The 18,014-nt window shown below is 36.7% G+C and overlaps 1 protein-coding gene across 1 annotated transcript; it reads left to right on the forward strand.

The window, feature by feature from the left end:
• Nucleotides 1-9,443: 9,443 nt before the first annotated feature.
• On the forward strand, nucleotides 9,444-16,708 carry UTS2 (urotensin 2). The gene is made up of 4 exons (XM_074218563.1): nucleotides 9,444-9,546; nucleotides 12,902-13,009; nucleotides 14,846-14,889; nucleotides 16,592-16,708. The coding sequence occupies exons 1-4, from the start codon at nucleotides 9,444-9,446 to the stop codon at nucleotides 16,706-16,708; spliced, it is 372 nt and encodes a 123-aa protein (XP_074074664.1).
• Nucleotides 16,709-18,014: the final 1,306 nt, after the last annotated feature.

The following is an 18,014-nucleotide window of genomic DNA, read 5'->3' on the forward strand; positions in this document are numbered from 1 at the left end:
TGACATTAGGCCAGGTCTGCCCCACCTAGTTCTGAGTTAATTTAGGGTCCTCATCTTTCTCTTTTGCACACGCTCAAGGAGGTAGCTGTTCTTGCTCATTAGTGTAATAAGTAGGGAGGGGAAAATGAATGGGGACAAGTGTAACAATTAGATTTGTGACCCCAGCCAATGATTGGCACAAAGGGGAGGAACAAAGCCTCTTAAACTGCATTTAAGACCTAACATTTGCAGAAATCCTGGCCCCTCTCCCCTTGAGAAAGGTGTGACATTTATTAAAATGTCTTAAGGAATAAAAAAACATTTTAACCGCTCTGGACTAAGTATTTATGAGCCATTTATAACAAGGAGACTGGTCAATGAGGATAGTGTTTGGACAGTGCTCAGGTTTGCCCTCTGGATGGATTCTAGAGAATCTTTTTACTGTTCCCTGATTGAGGCAACCAACAGGAGAAACTTTTGAAATCTGGTTTTGACCAGGATGACTCAGAGTTATTCCATGTGATGATAAAAAAACCTTTTATTGGACTTCAGAGATAGGAGTGATAACTGAGGAGAGAGGCAGAACAGTGCATCTACCTACAATAAGTTCTTTCTCTTCCTTGAGTTGAATCTGCATACAGAAGTTGCCTTCTCTTCCCCATTGGTTTTTTTAAATTTTATTTTTCCAACTACATGCAACAGTAGTTTTCAACAATCATTTATTTTAGGTTTTTTTGCAAGGCAAATGGGGTTAAGTGGCTTGCCCAAGGCCACGCAGCTAGGTAATTATTAAGTGTCTGAGACTGGATTTGAACCCAGGTACTCCTGACTCCAGGGCCAGTGCTTTATCCACTGCGCCAACTAGCCGCCCCAACAATCATTTTTTTTTTTGCTAGGTTTTGCTTTTTATATTTTTCTCTCTCCCTCCCTCCTTCCCTCCCTTCCTTCTCCCCTCCCCCTGACCAAAGGCAACCTAATATAGGTCATAGATGTACAACCATGCTGAACGTGTCCTGTCTCCCACCTGGCTGCTGGGTGTTTCTTATGGCAGGACACCTTTAATTCTAATGTTTTTACTTTCCAGAGTTTAGATGAGTGAGTATTCCGAGATGGGAGTGCCCGGTAGTTGACTGAGAGACCCATCGAAACCAATTAAGTTCTGCTACCAACAATTAGAATTCTAAGGTATTTAAGTCTGATAAGGGGCCATCCCAATAGCTTGGTAACCTACTTGTCCTAGGGATCAATAATAAACAGACTTGTAAGCTGAGATATTACTTTCTGGAAGGAGCTAACCCAGTTGAACACCTTAACAAGTCACCCATCTCTGACATAATTTCCTATAACTAACTAGTGAGGATTCCTCCAATGGAGAAAAGGATGCTCAGGGTCAGAAATCTGCAAGATGTTGTCAAGTCTTTTTTCAGTTTTGTCCAACTCTTTATGATCCCATTTGGGATTTTCTTTGCAAAGGTACTGGAGTGGTTTGCCATTTCCTTCTCTAGTTCATTTTACATATGAAGAAGTGGAGACAATCATATTAGCCAAGTCAGTGCCTCTTTGAACCTTAAAAAAGGTAGAAATCAACGGAAATAAATAAACTCCTACATTTGGTTTTAAAAAATCAATTTCATCAATTCAGATTAGGGAGGGGGTGGTTAGAGAGCAGTTTGTCTGAAAAAGATCTGTGGCTTTTATTGAGCCACAAGCTCTCTGTGTGTCATTAGTGTTTTGTAGTAGCCCAAACTTGTTAAAGGCTATATAGACTCTTTAAATTGTTCTCTGCCCAGGTTAGATCACATTGGGAGGACCAGGTTTATCCTAGGGAACCACAGTTTAAGAAGGACATTGACAAGCCAGAGAGGGTTCAGAGGAGCATGTACAAGATGCTGAAGGGTCCTGAGTCCTTGATATATAGGGATCACTTGAAGGATACTGGCCAAGCTACCAGTGAGCATATTGTATTACCATCAGAATCAATCCATATTCGTCCAATATTCATAGGAGAAGATTTTCAAGTGCAGATCAATGATATCTACCAAAGTCAAAGTCCTATAATACACTAGATACTGGAAAAAAATGTAAAAAGGACTAGTGTCTCTAGAGTGAATCTTTTGCATACCCTCATAAAACTTTCTTGGCAGAAGGGCTATGCCAGGTTGAGGGTAGCTGACAGAGCTCAAAGCCATCAAATGGTGAGTTAGTAGGGTATCCACCCCAAGGCTGTGAAGACCTCCCCTGGTAGAATGAGTGGATGAAAACAATTTCAGTGACTATTGAAACAACTGAAGCAGACACTGTGGAACACTTAGAGCTTGGTCAGACGTCAAAGACAACCAAGGTCATTTGCTGCATCTGGGCCATTACCAGTCATCCTGACTTTTGTCTTGCCACTGGACTTTGATGACTCAGGAAGAGAGAATGAGGCTAATGACTTTGCGCAGCTCTGTCTCACTTAAATACAATTCATACAGAAGACAAGACATCATCCTGTGATCTCATTGGACCTCTTTGGAAAGGTATGATAAACAATAACAATTAAAAAATGAAGGCAGAGAAAAGTGGATTCTAATGAGAATCAAACCAACAAATGAAGGACATTTGGAGCTTTTCACTATTCCAGCACATCTTAACTCCATATTAAGAAAGAGCCTTGTATAGAAAAAAACTGAATACTTCTTCACTGCTATAATGGAAACTGTTATTAAGCATCATGGACAGTCCAGTCTTATGCAAGAATAGATGATAGAAAACTCTTGTGATAGAAACCCCAAAATGGACCAGCTTTTGCTTCAAGGGTCTTACATTCTTTTCAGGAATATTAATAAGGTACCTACATACATAAAGATTTTTGTTGTTGTTCAGTCATGTCCAACTCTTTGTGACCCCTATGGACCACAGCATACCAGACCCTTCCACCCTCCACTTTCTCTCTTAATCTGTCAAGTTCATGATTGTTATTCCATGACACTATTTGTTTCATCCTTGCTGTCTCCTTTTCTTTTAGCCTTCAATATTTCATAACAACAGGATTTTTTCCTAATGAATGCTGACTTCTCATTGTACAATCAAAATATTTAAGCCTCAATTACAGTATTTGAGCTTTTGATGCATAGTCTAAATTGATCTTGCTGCCCCAAGAGACTCTCAAAAGTCTTCTCTAGCACCACAATTCAAAAGGATTGATTCTGCTTTGTTCAGATTACCTTATAGTTCAACTCTCAACCTTAAATTACTCCTAGAAAAAGCATAGCTTTGACTATCTAGACCATTGTTTTTTAGTATGCTATCCAGATTTCCTTCCAAGGAGTGCTTTCTTTTGATTTTATGGCTGCAGTCACTATCTTCAGTGATCTTTGAACCTAAGAATATAAAATCTGAAACAGTTTCCATTTATTCTCCTTCTATTTGCCAGGTGGTAGTAGGACTAGTCTGCCAAAATCTTAATTTGGGGGCTGTTAAGCTTCAAGTCAACTTTTACATTCTTCTTTTTTACCCTCATCATGAAGCTTCTTAATTTTTCTTCAATTTCTACCATCAGAATGATATTTATATATCTGAGATTATTGATATTTCTTCTAACAACCTTAATTCTAACATTGGATTCATTCAGCCTGGCATTTCATGTGATATTCTTTGCATTTAAGTTAAATAAATAGACTTGTGCTTCTTTTCCAATTTTGAATTAACCAGTTGTTCCATGTTCAACCAACATACAGATTTCTTAGGAGACAAGCAAGATGATCTGGTACTCTTCTCTTTAAGGACTTGCCACATTTTGTTGTGATCCATAGAGTTAGTGTAGTCAATAAAGCAAAGGTAGATGTTTTTCTTGAACTCCCTTACTTTCTGCATAATGCATCAAATGTTGGCAATTTGGTCTCTGGTTCTTCTCCTTTGAAAATCAGGACATTCTTTTGGTAATTCTTGATTCACACATTTCTGAAGTTTAGCTTGCAGAAACTTAAGTATAACCTCGCTGGTGAATGAAATGAGTGAAATTGGTAATTTTATGTTTCTTTGGCAATACTCTTCTTTAGGATTAGATGAAAACTAACCTTTTCCAGTCCAGTGACCATTGTTGCATTTCCCAAATTTGCTGGAATATTGAGATCAGCACTTTAACAACATTTTTGTTATTAGGGTTTCAATAGCTCATCTAGGGTTTAGGGTTTTAAATAGCTCATCTAGAATTTACATTACCTCCACTAGCCTTAATATTAGCAATACTTTCTAATGCCCATTTAACTTCATTTTCTAGGTTGTTTGGCTTCTAGATCAATAACCACACCATTGTGGTACTATCTGTTATGTTAAGATCTTTCTTTTATAGTTCTTTTGTGTATTCTTTTTTTTGCAAGGCAAATGGGGTTAAGTGGCTTGCTGAAGGTCACACAGCTAGGTAATTATTAACTGTCTGAGGCCAGATTTGAACTCAGGGACTCCTGACTCCAGAGCCGGTGCTCTATCCATTGCGCCACCTAGCCGCCCCTCTTTTGTGTATTCTTGCCATCTCTTTTTAATCTCTTTTGCTTCTGTTAAGAGCGTACCAATTTTAATTTTGTCAGTGCTCATTATTACATGAAGAGTTTCTTTGATATTTCTATTTTCTTGGAGATCTCATCTTTCCCATTGTAGTTTTCTTCTAATTCTTTGCATTGCTCATTTAAAAAAAACTTGTCCCTGCTTGCTATTCTTCATTTTACCTTTTCTCCTTTCCTCAGTTATTTGTAAAGCCTTATGAGATATTTTGCTTTCATTTTCTCTTTTTCTTTAGAATGTTTTTTGTTGCTGCCTCTTGTATAATACTGTGAACCTCTGTCTATGGTTATTCAGGTACACTGCCAGATCTAATCCCTTAGCTTTATTTCTCATTATGTCTATCTAAATTTCTATCCGTATCTGTATTATTATATGTAAACATAAAGTATATATGTGCATCTTTCTTTAATGACATGCACTATATAAATGGTAACTATTATCATTATTAATAAAATAATGATGTTGTCCTTTATCATCTGAGGCATACCTTTGCTGGGCATCTCTCTAGACCTGTCTACCTTGCAACCAGGAAAGTTAGGGGAAGTAGTGATTAGAGCATGTAAATTTAAGTCAAGAAAGCCTGAGTTCAGGGGTGGCTAGGTGGCGTAGTGGATAAAGCACTGTCCTTGGAGTCAGGAGTACCTGGGTTCAAATCCGGTCTCAGACACTTAATAATTACCTAGCTGTGTGCCTTCGGCAAGCCACTTAACCCCATTTGCCTTGCAAAAAAAAAAAATCTAAAAAAAAAAGAAAGAAAGAAAGCCTGAGTTCAAATCCCACCTTAGAAATTTTCTAGCTGTGTGACATCGAACAAGTCTTTTGAACCATCTACAAACTACAGGGAGAGGGCCTGGTTGGATGATTTTATTGACAGAGAATTCCTAGATGAGGAATCTCTATTGACCAGTGCATTCTCCTCAACTTAAAGTTGTAGCATTTCCCAAGTCTCTCAATAAGTATATATCAGGGGTATTCCTTGAACTCATGTTTTCTTGACTCCAAGACTAGCTTTCTAACTATTAGGTATCTAGATGAAGCAGATAAAAGGCTGAGTCTGGAATGAGGAAGATTTGAACTCAAATCTGGGCTCAGAAACTTCCTAAAAGTATATCCTTGGTCAAGCCACTTATTCTCTATCTGCCTCTTTCTTCAACTGTTAAAATGGTAGTGATATTAGCATCTACTTCCCAAGGTTGCTGTGAGGATTAAACAGGAATATATTTATAAAGCAACTAGCACAGGGCCTTGGGCATATTAAATATTACCTATTATTATTAGACCAAATATACACAGAACACATATTTTTGGAGGATTCACTAGCAGATGGGAGAGGGGGTCAAGAAAAGCTTCTGGTAATAGGATAGCACTTGAAAAAGATGGTGGACAACCCAAGCCAAGGGACTTCTAAGAAAGATGGAATGTCAGAGCAATAAAGAAGAGTGGTTTCAATATTGGTTCAGGTAGATGTTAACATGATTAGTAAAGGTGCACTTGACATGACAGTTGTTCACCAAACACATGTTCATTAGTGTCCGTGCCCTTCTTGCCTAATGAGAAAATGAATCAAGGGCACAGACTCTGAGGATGGAATGCAGATTTCATTTACATTTCTGAGAAAAGGTGACATTGTCTTTGATGGCTGGTGAAGGAGAATAAACTATTCTATAGGCTAAGCTTCCAGGACTAATTTAATTAGGGCATGTAGTAAAGCTGGCTGTGCCACTTCTTCAGGAGAGAAGGTCCATGAGTCACTCAGATAGAAAGCCAAAGCTGGGGGTAGACCGTCCTTTCCAAAAGGTGGGGGTGGAGGGGTGGAAATTGTTCTATTAAATACTCACTTGTTTTACAAAACTTTTTCTTTTCTCTATGATCCTAGGAAAAAGGAGAAAGGTTATAAATTGCAGGAAGTGGGGTTAAGTTACTTAAGGATAATCATAATCATAATGAGAAGAAGAAACAGCATTTACATAGCCCTTCAAGGTTTGCAATGCAGTTTATAGACATATACATGTACGTGTGGACAGGCACATATGTCTATATGTTTATAATTTCATTTGATCCTTACAACAATCATGGGAGAGAGATGTTATTATGATTCCCATTTTACAAGTAAGGAAACTGAGGCTGATGAAAGTTAAATGAATTGAACCCAGGGTCCCCTATGCAATAATTGTCTGAGACAGAATTTGAACTCAGGGCTTCCTAACTACAAGTGCTGTACTCCAAGCACTACTACCTATCTGTCTTTTGATGGGAAGACTCAAGATATAGAGTTGGGGAGAATCACAGAATGGGATGACCCAGAGGTCATCTAGTTTGATCTCTGTAAGAACAAGAATCCCTTTGACTTTCTGCCTGAGAAGTAGTCACCCAGCCTCCACTTGAAGACTCCCAAGGAGAGATGAAAACCTCTGGAGACAATCCATGACCCTTTGGGACAGTTGGAACTTCCAGGCTCCATCTGTGGTCCCTGCAAATTCCAGTCATCACTCCTCAAAATCAAACTCCTTTCTCTTCCACTCAAGAGATCCTCTTCTCTTGCCTTATTTAACATCTATTCAAATTTTGATCTCATTGATTAGGATTAGAAGATTCTTCTCCCATAGGCAGAGCAGGGATCCATTCTGATCATCAAATCTGTATGAATTCAATTACATAGGTTGTCAAATCAATGAAAAAAAAATTAGCCTTCTTGATCAATCAAAACAGACAAAAGTCTAGAAGCTTCTCGAAAAACACAGACCATAGACTGACCTGAAGAAAAATGATTCATGGTTGTAGAGGAGAGAAGGTTGGCAACAAGATAGCCCATTGGATAAAAAATGGACTTGGAGTCAGGAAGACCTGAGTTTGAATTACATCTCATATACTTACTATACTTTGTCATTTGTAAAATGGGGATAGATGAACACCTACCTCATAGGGTTATTGTGATGATAAAATGGGTTTACATTTGTAAAAAGCACATATAAATAGTAACTATTATCATCATTAATAATGTTGCTATTGTTATTCAGTCATTCCAACTGTGTCTGACTCTTTATGATCCCATGGGGGTTTTCTTGACAAAAATCCTAGAGTGGTACATCATTTTCTTCTCCAACTCATTTTATATTTTAAAAAATGTATTTAGTTTTTCAATTATGTGAAGAGATTATTTGCAACATTTATTTTCATAAAGTTTCTCTCTTTCACTCCCCCACCACCACCTTAGGAAAGCAAGTAATCTGATATAGGCTTAACTATGTACAATCATGTTACACAAATTTCCATATTGGTCACATTGTGAAACAGAATCAGAACAAAAAGGGAAAATCTATGAGTAGGATAAGTAAAAAAAATAAAATAAAAAAGATAATACACTTTGATCTGCATTCAGATTCCATAATTCTTATTTTGAATATGGATGGCATTTTCCATTATGGATCTTTTAGAATTATCTTTGGTCATTAAAATTACTGAGAAGAGCTAAGTATTGTCCAGCTAATTATACAGATAAAGAAACTGAAGAAAACAGGGTTAAGTGATTTGCCCAGGAAGATGAGGCTTCCTGACTTCAGACATAACACTCTATGCAATATGATGCCACCCTCCTCATTAAAATCATCATTAATAATAATAACATTAATAACAACAAATGCTAGAATCTTTTGAGGTATACCTTTGCTGAGTATCTCTGGCAACTAGGAGACTTAGGCAGAACCATGGTTAGCACACTGGATTCATGAATTTGTTGTTTAGTCATTTTCACAAAAAAATATCTAGATGTAATTGTTTGGATGCTGCCCGCCTCATAAAATGTAAGCTCTTTGAAGGCAGTTGTGTTTTTTTTCCTTTATTTATTTATTTTTGCAAGGCAGTGGAGTTAAGTGACTTGCCTAAGGCCACACAGCTAGGTAATTATTAAGTGTCTGAGACCAAATTTGAATTCAGGTACTCTTGACTCCAGGGCCGGTGCTCTATCCACTGCGCCACCTAGCCACCCTATTTTTTGTTTTTTTTTGCAAGGTTAATGGAGTTAAGTAAGTGACTTGCCCAAAGTCACACAACTAGGTAATTATTAAGTGTCTGAGGTCAAATTTGAATTCAGGTCCTCCTGACTCCAGGATTGATGCTCTATCCACTGTGCCACCTAGGTGCCCCTTTGTCTTCCTTAAAGGATGTTTAGCATGCAGTAAGCACTTAATATATGCTTGTTGTTGCTGTTGATAATGATCAATCATCTTCCTAATATTTTCTCTTCCTAATGAACCACAGAGCAAAATCTCATTCTGAACACAAGAAAAACAAATGAACAGTAGAGAAGAAAGTTATCCAGGGCCAGGAAAGTTTGCAGCCCATCGAATCTACTGGTTGCAAATTTTGATTCCCATTTTAGATTTCTTCTGACACAGAAGTCTTGAAAATACTTGTCAACACATCCATCTACCTTATAAAAGGAAAAAAAACCCAGTCCCCTGCCTATCATTTCATGCGTCAAACTCCCTAGGATTCATTCATCAGCTGTCTCACTGCCATAGTCATTTCGACCAATGTCTGACCCTGATGTCATGATCCTCTTCGAGAACGAAGGACAAACATCATCATCAGGTCATGATTTAGCTCAGGAAGTTATTTTTTTATGCCAGAGTTATAAACTTTCCTATTATTCTCCTTTGATAAAATATCCAGTCTGTCCACTAGGCAATACAATGGTAAATTTATTATCAGTTTGTCCTGATGTCTTGAAGAATGACATCAATGCAAAAAGGCTATTTGGACATCATGACCAATAAAGTCATTTTGGGGGTGTGGGGAAGGATGCTATTTACGAGGTGATGGGGGATATATAAAGTGTGATATAGGGAGGGAAAGAATCTTCCAGTTCGAATTCTTCCCCTACAGACACCAAGGAAGACGAATCCTCCTCTTTGCCAGTCAGCATGTATAAGCTAATATTCTACTGCTTATTTTTTGCCGGCTTCTTAAGTCCCTTCTTGTCTCTTCCCGTCATCGATTCCAATGAAGTGGCATATCGGCTCTCAGGTAAGAGGCATTTTCCTTTCCTTTGCTGTGACATTTCTTAGGTTGTAAGAGCAGCAGAGAGAGAGATGGAGAAATTCTTCTTATTAAGGAACCTTCACCTAGCTGAAATTTCAACTATTTAAAAAAGCGTTATTCTAGGTTCTTTAAATGACTATTTTAAAATCAATAATGGAGTGCAATTTCTTCACCGATTCAAAGAATAGGAGGATATCGGCGTATGTTGTATCATTGCCATATGTTCAGCTTTTTAGCTTTGGCAAAGTAAGAATAAAATTAAATGAATGGATGGATGGATGGATGGATGAATCAATCATTTATTCCTGTGTCCCAGACACTGTGATCAACTCTGGAGGTACTAAGAATGAAACTATCTCTACATTCAAAGTGCTTCTATTCTCCATTTCATCCCTAAAAACCTTAAAGATCATCTGGTACAACCCCTTCATATTAATAGATAAGGAAACTGAGGTTCAAAGAGATTGGAAAAGGAGAAAACAAAGGCATATATAAAGGACAAAAAGAAAGAGAACAAATAGAAACCAATTATCTTCTATTGATGATTTATGGAGAGTTCTTTGTAATCTTTAAAGTAATTGATCAGTCAATTATTATTATTATTATTATTATTATTATTATTATTATTATTATTACTATGAGGTACCTAGGTGGCATAATGGATAGAGAACTGGGCTTGGACAGTGGGATTTTAGCAACTGAGATATAATTAGACAGGCTTCAAGTTGAAGGTGTTTCTTGAACTGCAATTTGAAGGAAAGAGAGAGATCCTAGGAAGTGGGGGTCAGAATTACTAATCATAACTAACATTTATATAGCACCAACTTTGTGCCAGATACTTCACAAATATCTCATTTGATCTTCACAACTATCCTGAGAGTAGATACTATTGCTGTTATCCCCATTTTACAGATGAGAAAACTGAGGCAGGGGTTAAGTGATTTTCCCAGAGTTACACAATTAGCAAATATCTGAGCCTGTGGACTGCTTCACAGAATACATAAAATAAAATGCATGGAATTACAAGAGAAGTTAATTATATTGTAATGCTAGAGATGTTGACTCTATGTTAAGAACCTTTGCTTTGTTACAAGATTTTTAAAATTTTACATGTGAGATAGGAAATGATTTACTGTCATATAGGTGGAACTAGTAACTAAGGTGGAATTTGAATTCATCTTCTCTGACTTCCAATTCAACTAGCAAGACACTTTACTCAGTTTCTTTATCTGTAAAATGGAGATGAGACTTATAGCACCTGTCTCAGAGGGGTCTTGTGAGGATCAAATGAAATAGTATCTGTAAAGCATTCATAAAGTGCTATATAAATCCTATTATTCTTAATAGTAGCAAAGTATCATTATTATTATTATCACCCTACTTAAATTAAAAATAATTACTGCACTAGTTCCCAGAATAGATCAATGGTTGACTCATCTGGAGGCTTACTATAATATTTTCATTTTACTTTGAGTTAAAAATTAACCAGCTGAAAATGAAAATGCCTCTCTGATGAAATTCACTTTTACCTATTCTCATTTCTTCTGGGACTTAAATTCTGATATAGAATCAGAAAAATGTTCTTACAGAAAAGGAAACTGAGGTTCAGAAAAAGTGAAAAGATCGTTTAAAATCAAGAGGAAAGTTGGTTCATTTCACAAACCCCAGATTTTGTAATTCCTTGTTTCCAATTTAATTTCTCTCAGCTGCCATATTACTCACCTAGCATCTCTCAGCTTCTACGCCTGGCAATCATTTTAGTGACCTGAAACAACCATTAAGTTTATTAAATCTCCACTGTTAAAAGAGGAACAAAGAACATGAGTAAATCAAGAGAGAGTCGCTGAATAAAACTCCCATTTTAAACTAAAGATTTGCTTTTTTATAATGATGCAGAGAGCCCCAGACTCTTAGATAATGTGTATCTCATGTCAAATTTAACCAGGTAAAAATGTGTGTTATGGGTAGATTAGGAAAAAAACAACACCCATTTTCAAGTGTGTTCCTTCCAAGAGAAGTCATTTATATTATGACTGATGAAGTTTTTGCAAATTGCCCCAGTCAATCAACAATAAACATTTCTTAAGCACCAGTGTCAGACACTGCTAAGGACTGGAGATAGAAATATAATAAAAGAGCCTTCATTCATTCCAAATGGAGAAGGCAGCAAGGGTATATATGTAATATATACCAGAATAAATATAAGAAAGCAAATACAAAATAGTTGAATACTGAGGAAATTGAGAAAGACTTTATGTTCAATTGAAGCTTGAGGGAAGGGAGGGATTCTCTAAAGCATTTCTATGGATCTGAGCCTGTGGATCTCTTCATAGAATGTTTTTAAACTTAAAAAATACAATACATAGGATTACAAGGAAATGAATTATATTGAAATACTACTGTTGTCAAGCTATTTTTTAAAAAAGTCCACAGACTTCAAGTTAAGAACCCTTGGTTTGGTCCAAGTATTTTGTCCTTCATTCTTGAAGAAGACCACGACATCAGGGAGGTGATACCATGACAAGCAAGTGAATTAGATTTGAGTGAGGGGGTGCTGTGCTAAGTCACTAGCCTCACTTTCTCCTCCATTGACCAAATATGAATCAGGATAACTGGAGATGACCATGGATGTGAGGCAATCAGGGTTAAGTGACTTGCCCAATGTCACACAGCTAGTAAGTGGCAAGTATCTAAGAATGGATTCGAACTCCCATCCTGACTCCAACAATGCTCTATCCACTGTATCACCTAGCTGCATTTTATTTTATACATGAGAAGACAATCCCAGATTCTTAGATGATGTGCATCTCATACTGATAATACTACTACATATTACTAATAGCTAATTTTAATGGAAAAAACTACCATTTAAGAAGCACCTTCTAATATGTGCCAGATGCTTCACATATATTATCCCATTTGCTTCTCACCACAACTCCACCAGGGAGGTGCCGTTATCATACTTATTTTACAACTGAAGAAACCGAGGCACAGAAAAGTTAAGTGACTTGCTCAGGGTCACACAACTAGTAAGTAACTGGATCTGTGAATCCCTGCAGAAAGTGTTTTTAAACGCACAAAATGAAATACATAGGATTACAATGGAAACATACAGAAATAGGTATAAAAAGATTATATATGTATATAGAAATATCATCAATAGTAAATCATTTATTAACTTCCCAAGCTTTCCAAATATTCATTACATTACATATACACACACACACATACACACAGATGGCAAACACCTAATTTGAAAAATTACATTTGATGATAATTTATAAAATTGAAATCAAGCAAATACCCATTCCTCTATTTTTTTTTCCTTCTCTCTCTATAGCAGATGACAAGGATGCAAGGCTAACTTTGGAAGATCTGGACAGAGCTTCCCTCTTGCAAATGCTGCCAGAGATTTTTGGTGCAGAAAATCAAGATTCCAAGAAAACTGGTAAAAATAGATAGACTTTGTACTGACAAAAATGTTATCAGTAGTTAATATGGTCCCTTTAATTTTACCCTTTAGTTCCCCATAACCTAATGGAGTGACGTGATTTTTAGAAGAAAGCATGCAGCCAACATGCATTTGTGAGGATGACCTTGTCTGGCTTGAAGGCTCTGTCCCTGAGCCTAACTATTACATCCTACTCTAATTCATCTGCCCATCTTCATCTTCCTACCTTACCCTTTCCTTTTTCCCCCCCTTCATTCTAAAACTTTTTTTATGAAAGGTAAGAGAGAATGATAGTTATGATTTTTAAAATAAATTGGTGATGGAAGTTGCATTTATAAGAAAGACACCATATAAAGGAGTTCATGATTTCACATAAAACATTTTAATTATGCAATTAGTTGGGGAGGTAGTTGGGTGATATAGTGAATAAAAACACTGGGCTTGGAATCAGGGAGATTCATCTTCATAAATTCGTATCCAACCTTAGACTTGACCCTGAGCAAGCCACTTAAAACTGTTTGCATCAGTTTCTTCATCTGTAAAATGAACTGGAGAAGGAAATGGCAATATCTTTGCCCAAAATGTCCCAAACAGAGTCACAAAAGGTCTGAACGACTTGGGGAAAATATTTACTTAAAATCTGAAGATATTTAATTTCAAGGAATTATAGACAGTCAGAGCTCTCAGTTGGGCAGTCATGTATCTTATCTCTTCATATGGGAGAAAGAAGACCCAGAGACAAAAGATGACTTAACTGAGACTGTCTAGACAAGACCTAGAAAGGATCTTTCAATTATTTCTTTCTTTTCCAAAATAAAATGCTTTGATTTTTTTTCTTTGATATTGCTTTCTTACTTCTCTCCTTCCCATATGGACTCTCACTTTGGAGTGCTGATACCACATATTAGCAAGACCTATTTATATTAATTAATTAGAGACAGGGAAAAATAAGACTAATCTTGAGTTTCTCCCTCTAAACACTGACTTAAGATGAATAAATGTTCAGAATCTTGGGGGAGTAGAAAGAATCTTTGAAATTTGGGGGCCTTTTTACTAAAGAAAAATTTTATGGGAAAGTGAATAAATTAAATTTCTTTTAACACAAAGTTCTTTGTGGCTACTGCTTACTAAGGAAAATAATATTAATAATACTAAAAATAGCTAGCATTTATTTAGAGATTTAAAGTCTGTGAAATCATTCGTATATTTATTTTTATCTTCACAACAACCTTGGGAGATGGATATTATAATGATGATGATGATGATGATGATGAAGACCATTTTTCAGATGAGGAAACTGAGGCAGATCGCGTTAGATTTTGATGTCAGTTTTGGTAGTGCTCTGTAGTAGCTAGCATGCATTTAGTGTTTTTGTAGGTAATTTTCTCACTTGATCTTCAAAATAACCTTTGAGGGAGATAGTAATATTGCCCCTATTTTACAGAAGAAGAGATAGAGTCTGGCAAAAGTTGAGTGATTTGCTTAGGGTCATGCTGCTGGTCAACCTCAAAGATAAGATTTGAATTTGGGGCTTCCTGACCATAAATCTATCACATTCTCTTTTAAGCTACTTAGCTTAAAACCTAAAAAAGTAACCACAACAAGAAGAGGTATTAGCAACCAGTGAAGTAACAAACTCTGTAAGGCAGAACCTAACAGTAAATGAATGATTGAATAATTATAATTATAATGAATAATTCACTTAATTAGTCCCTTTTTTTAGTGTTTTGAGTTTTGATGTTATCTTTATTCTTAAAAATGCTCAATAGGAAAGAGCCTTAAACTATCCAGTATCATCTCAAGTCTCATCTCTTAATATATATTATCTTACAGCTCTTAGTGGAGATATTTTTGATTCAAGAGAAAATGTGAAAAAGGTAAGTGATTCTGCCTGAGAAATTTTCAGTCAACAAACATTTATTAAGCACCTACTGTTTGTTACACATTGTGCTAAGTACTGAACATATAAACAAGGTAAAAACTGCCCTCCAGCAGCTTATGGTCTAATAGGTAAAACAGCATGTAAATAATTAGGTGCATACAAGATTGTTATTGTTTAGTTGTGATGGACATTTTGTGACCTTATTTGGGATTTTCTTGGCAGAGATACTGGGGTTTCTTCTCCAGCTCATTTTACAGATGAAGAAACTGAGGCAAACAGGATGAAGTGACTTGCTCAGGGTCATTCATCTGTGGCCAGTTTGAACTCAGGAAGAAGAGTCTTCCTAATTCCAGGTGGTCTGCATCACCTAGCTGCCTCTCGTTGAGCAGTAGCAGGTAACAGCTAGGATGTGGGAGCCGTAAAGTGAAGGACTGCGAAGCAACGTTGGAGAAGTAGAAGCACTGGGTCCTTGATTCTAGGGGATCTGATTTATCAAAGAGCCAAAACTCTTAGAAAATCTTCTAAGCCTAGGAGGGGAGTTAAATATAACCATTGGAAATAGGCACACAGGGCTTGGGTCATCTTCGAGAAAGAACAGAAAAAGGTCAAGAGGATGGTTGTTTTAATTTCTGGGCAAAGTTAGCTTGAGATTATGGAAATTAATGTCTGTTTAGGGAAAAAAATTAGGGATGAGATATAATCAAGCTCTATGGTCATGAAGAAGACAAAATAGATAATGGAATGAGATAGGTAAGTTTAAGACAAGTAAATAGAATTATTTTACAGAGTGGTTGTAAACTAAGGAAATTGATACGCTTGGGGCAGATAGGTGGTGATATGAGTTCAAATCTGGACTCAGACACTCAGTGATCCTGGTCTTTGCCTCAGTTTCTTCATCTGTAGAAAAGGTATAATAATAGTCCCTAACTTCCAGGGCTGATGTAATGATCAGATGAGATAATAATTATAAAGTGTTTAGCATGGTGTCTGAAATACCATGCTAATGATATATATATAAATGATATAAAAATCTTAGCTATTTATAACTGCTATTCTCTTGACAGTTCATTTTGGCTAAAATAGAAATTAGTATAAAACCAGTTTAATCATAGAGGTCTACATCTAAACAACCAAGTTAAAAGCTTGGATGCCTCTTTAAACTTTGGAGGTTGGCATCAAGTGGCTCTCCTCTCCCCACTCCCACTCCCACCCCACAAACCAGTCTTTGATGACATTAGTTTGATCCAGTTTGATTCAATTTAATTGATCTAATTCTTTCCAAATAGAACTGTAGGACTAATGTCAGTGCCAAGATAAAGTAGACAGACCCTTTGAACGCAACACATTTAGAATAGAAAAGGGGAATATTTCAAATATTTTTTAAATAAATGTAATAATCTGTAACATATTCCTGACTGTCATGGGGAAGGTGGAGGGAAGGGAGGGAGGTGGAAAAATGTGGAACTCAAAACCTTACCAAAAAAGGGAAAGCTGAAAACTATCTTTAGATGTGATTGAAAAAAGTATAGCTGCCCCATGGACTCAGGTGATTCTGGAGGAGAAAATGAAGTTGGTGACTTAGCACAACCGCCCTCACTCAAATCCAATTCATGTGCTTGTCATGGCATCACCTCCCTGATGACATGGTGGCTTACTAATGTACCTTTTTTTTTGTTTTTTGCTTTTTTTAATTTCAGGTTTTCTATGGAAAAGATCCCAAAATCTCACTCCTGAATCATCTTCTAGTCGGAATGAAGAAACAATTTAAGAAACGTGGGACCCCTTCTGAATGCTTCTGGAAGTATTGTGTATAAAATGAAATTTAGTCTTCTTCCCTTATGGCTTTATTATATTTATAACCATCTTGGAAAATGTAAATAAAGTTGCTTGATTGAAATGTAATGGCCTAAAAAAAAACTTGAGCAAATCACATTCATTATCATTTAAAAACAAATCCTCGATGTTTTGCAAGTAATTATGGTAGTATCTTGTCTTTCAATATAGTCTACAGGTAATTTCCTTTATATAAAATATTATAAAAAATATAAAATGACCTCCCAACATTGTAAAGGAGGAGAAAATGAAGCTGGTGACTTAGCACAGCCCCCCTCACTCACATCCAATTCATGTGCTTGTCATGGCATCACCTGATGGTGGCATCCTCAAGATCTAGGTTAGCAAATTTCCAGCTCTAATAGGTTTGATCACTGGGCTAGAAAGATTTTGACTTTGGGTTTAGCTTTGTACTGTATGTCTCTTATCCAAGGACCAGAGGTGCATCTCCAGAAAGTTGGCTACAGAAATTTAAGATGGTCTATCACAGTGTGGAGGGGCATGTATTCACATTGAGCAGGCACAAATAAGGATTTCCTATGATGCTACTTCTCTTCCCTTTCTATTCCCACCATTTTGCAGTTTCTTAAAAATGCACTTAAAGATTGAGAACAACTATGAATATGATATAAAAGTCAAGAAAATGGTGGTGGTGGTGATGGTAGTGGAAAATCAAAAATCCAGTTAATAAAAGGCAAGAATATAAATTTTGGCTCTTGTTTGAGCCAAAGAATATATTACCACATTTCCTGTGGATGAGGCAAATCAAGTTGATTATAAAGAGGAATATTAGGAGAATCAAGAATCGACTCAGGGTCCCACATCCTTAGATTCTGGCCAACACAGTAGCAGAGATGTCAGAATATTCCCCAGCTGAGAGGATGCCAAATATTATTTCATGTTCACTGTCCTGGCCTAGGCTTTTCATCTAATAAGCAGTATGAGTCGATTTTAAATATTTCTGACCATTGGGAACATCAAGCACTGTAGTATGACCAATTGCAACAGAGGAATCAAGCTCACTTTTTGGGCTGGGGCAGCCAGGTGATAGATAAAGTGGACAAGCACTAGGTTTATAATCAGCAAGACTCATCATCCTTTGAATGCATTCATGAGTTCGAATCTGACCTTGGATACCTACTAGCTATGTGACCCTGGGCAAGTCACTTCATTCTGTTTGCCTCAGTTTCCACAACTGTAAAAAATGAGTTGGAGAAGGAAATGTCAAACACTCATGTACCCCTACCAAGAAAACCCCTGACTCCTTGATTCTTGAAGATCTTGGCA

The sequence above is a fragment of the Macrotis lagotis genome, chromosome 1 (genome assembly GCF_037893015.1).
Source record: "Macrotis lagotis isolate mMagLag1 chromosome 1, bilby.v1.9.chrom.fasta, whole genome shotgun sequence".
Lineage (NCBI taxonomy): Eukaryota > Metazoa > Chordata > Mammalia > Peramelemorphia > Peramelidae > Macrotis > Macrotis lagotis.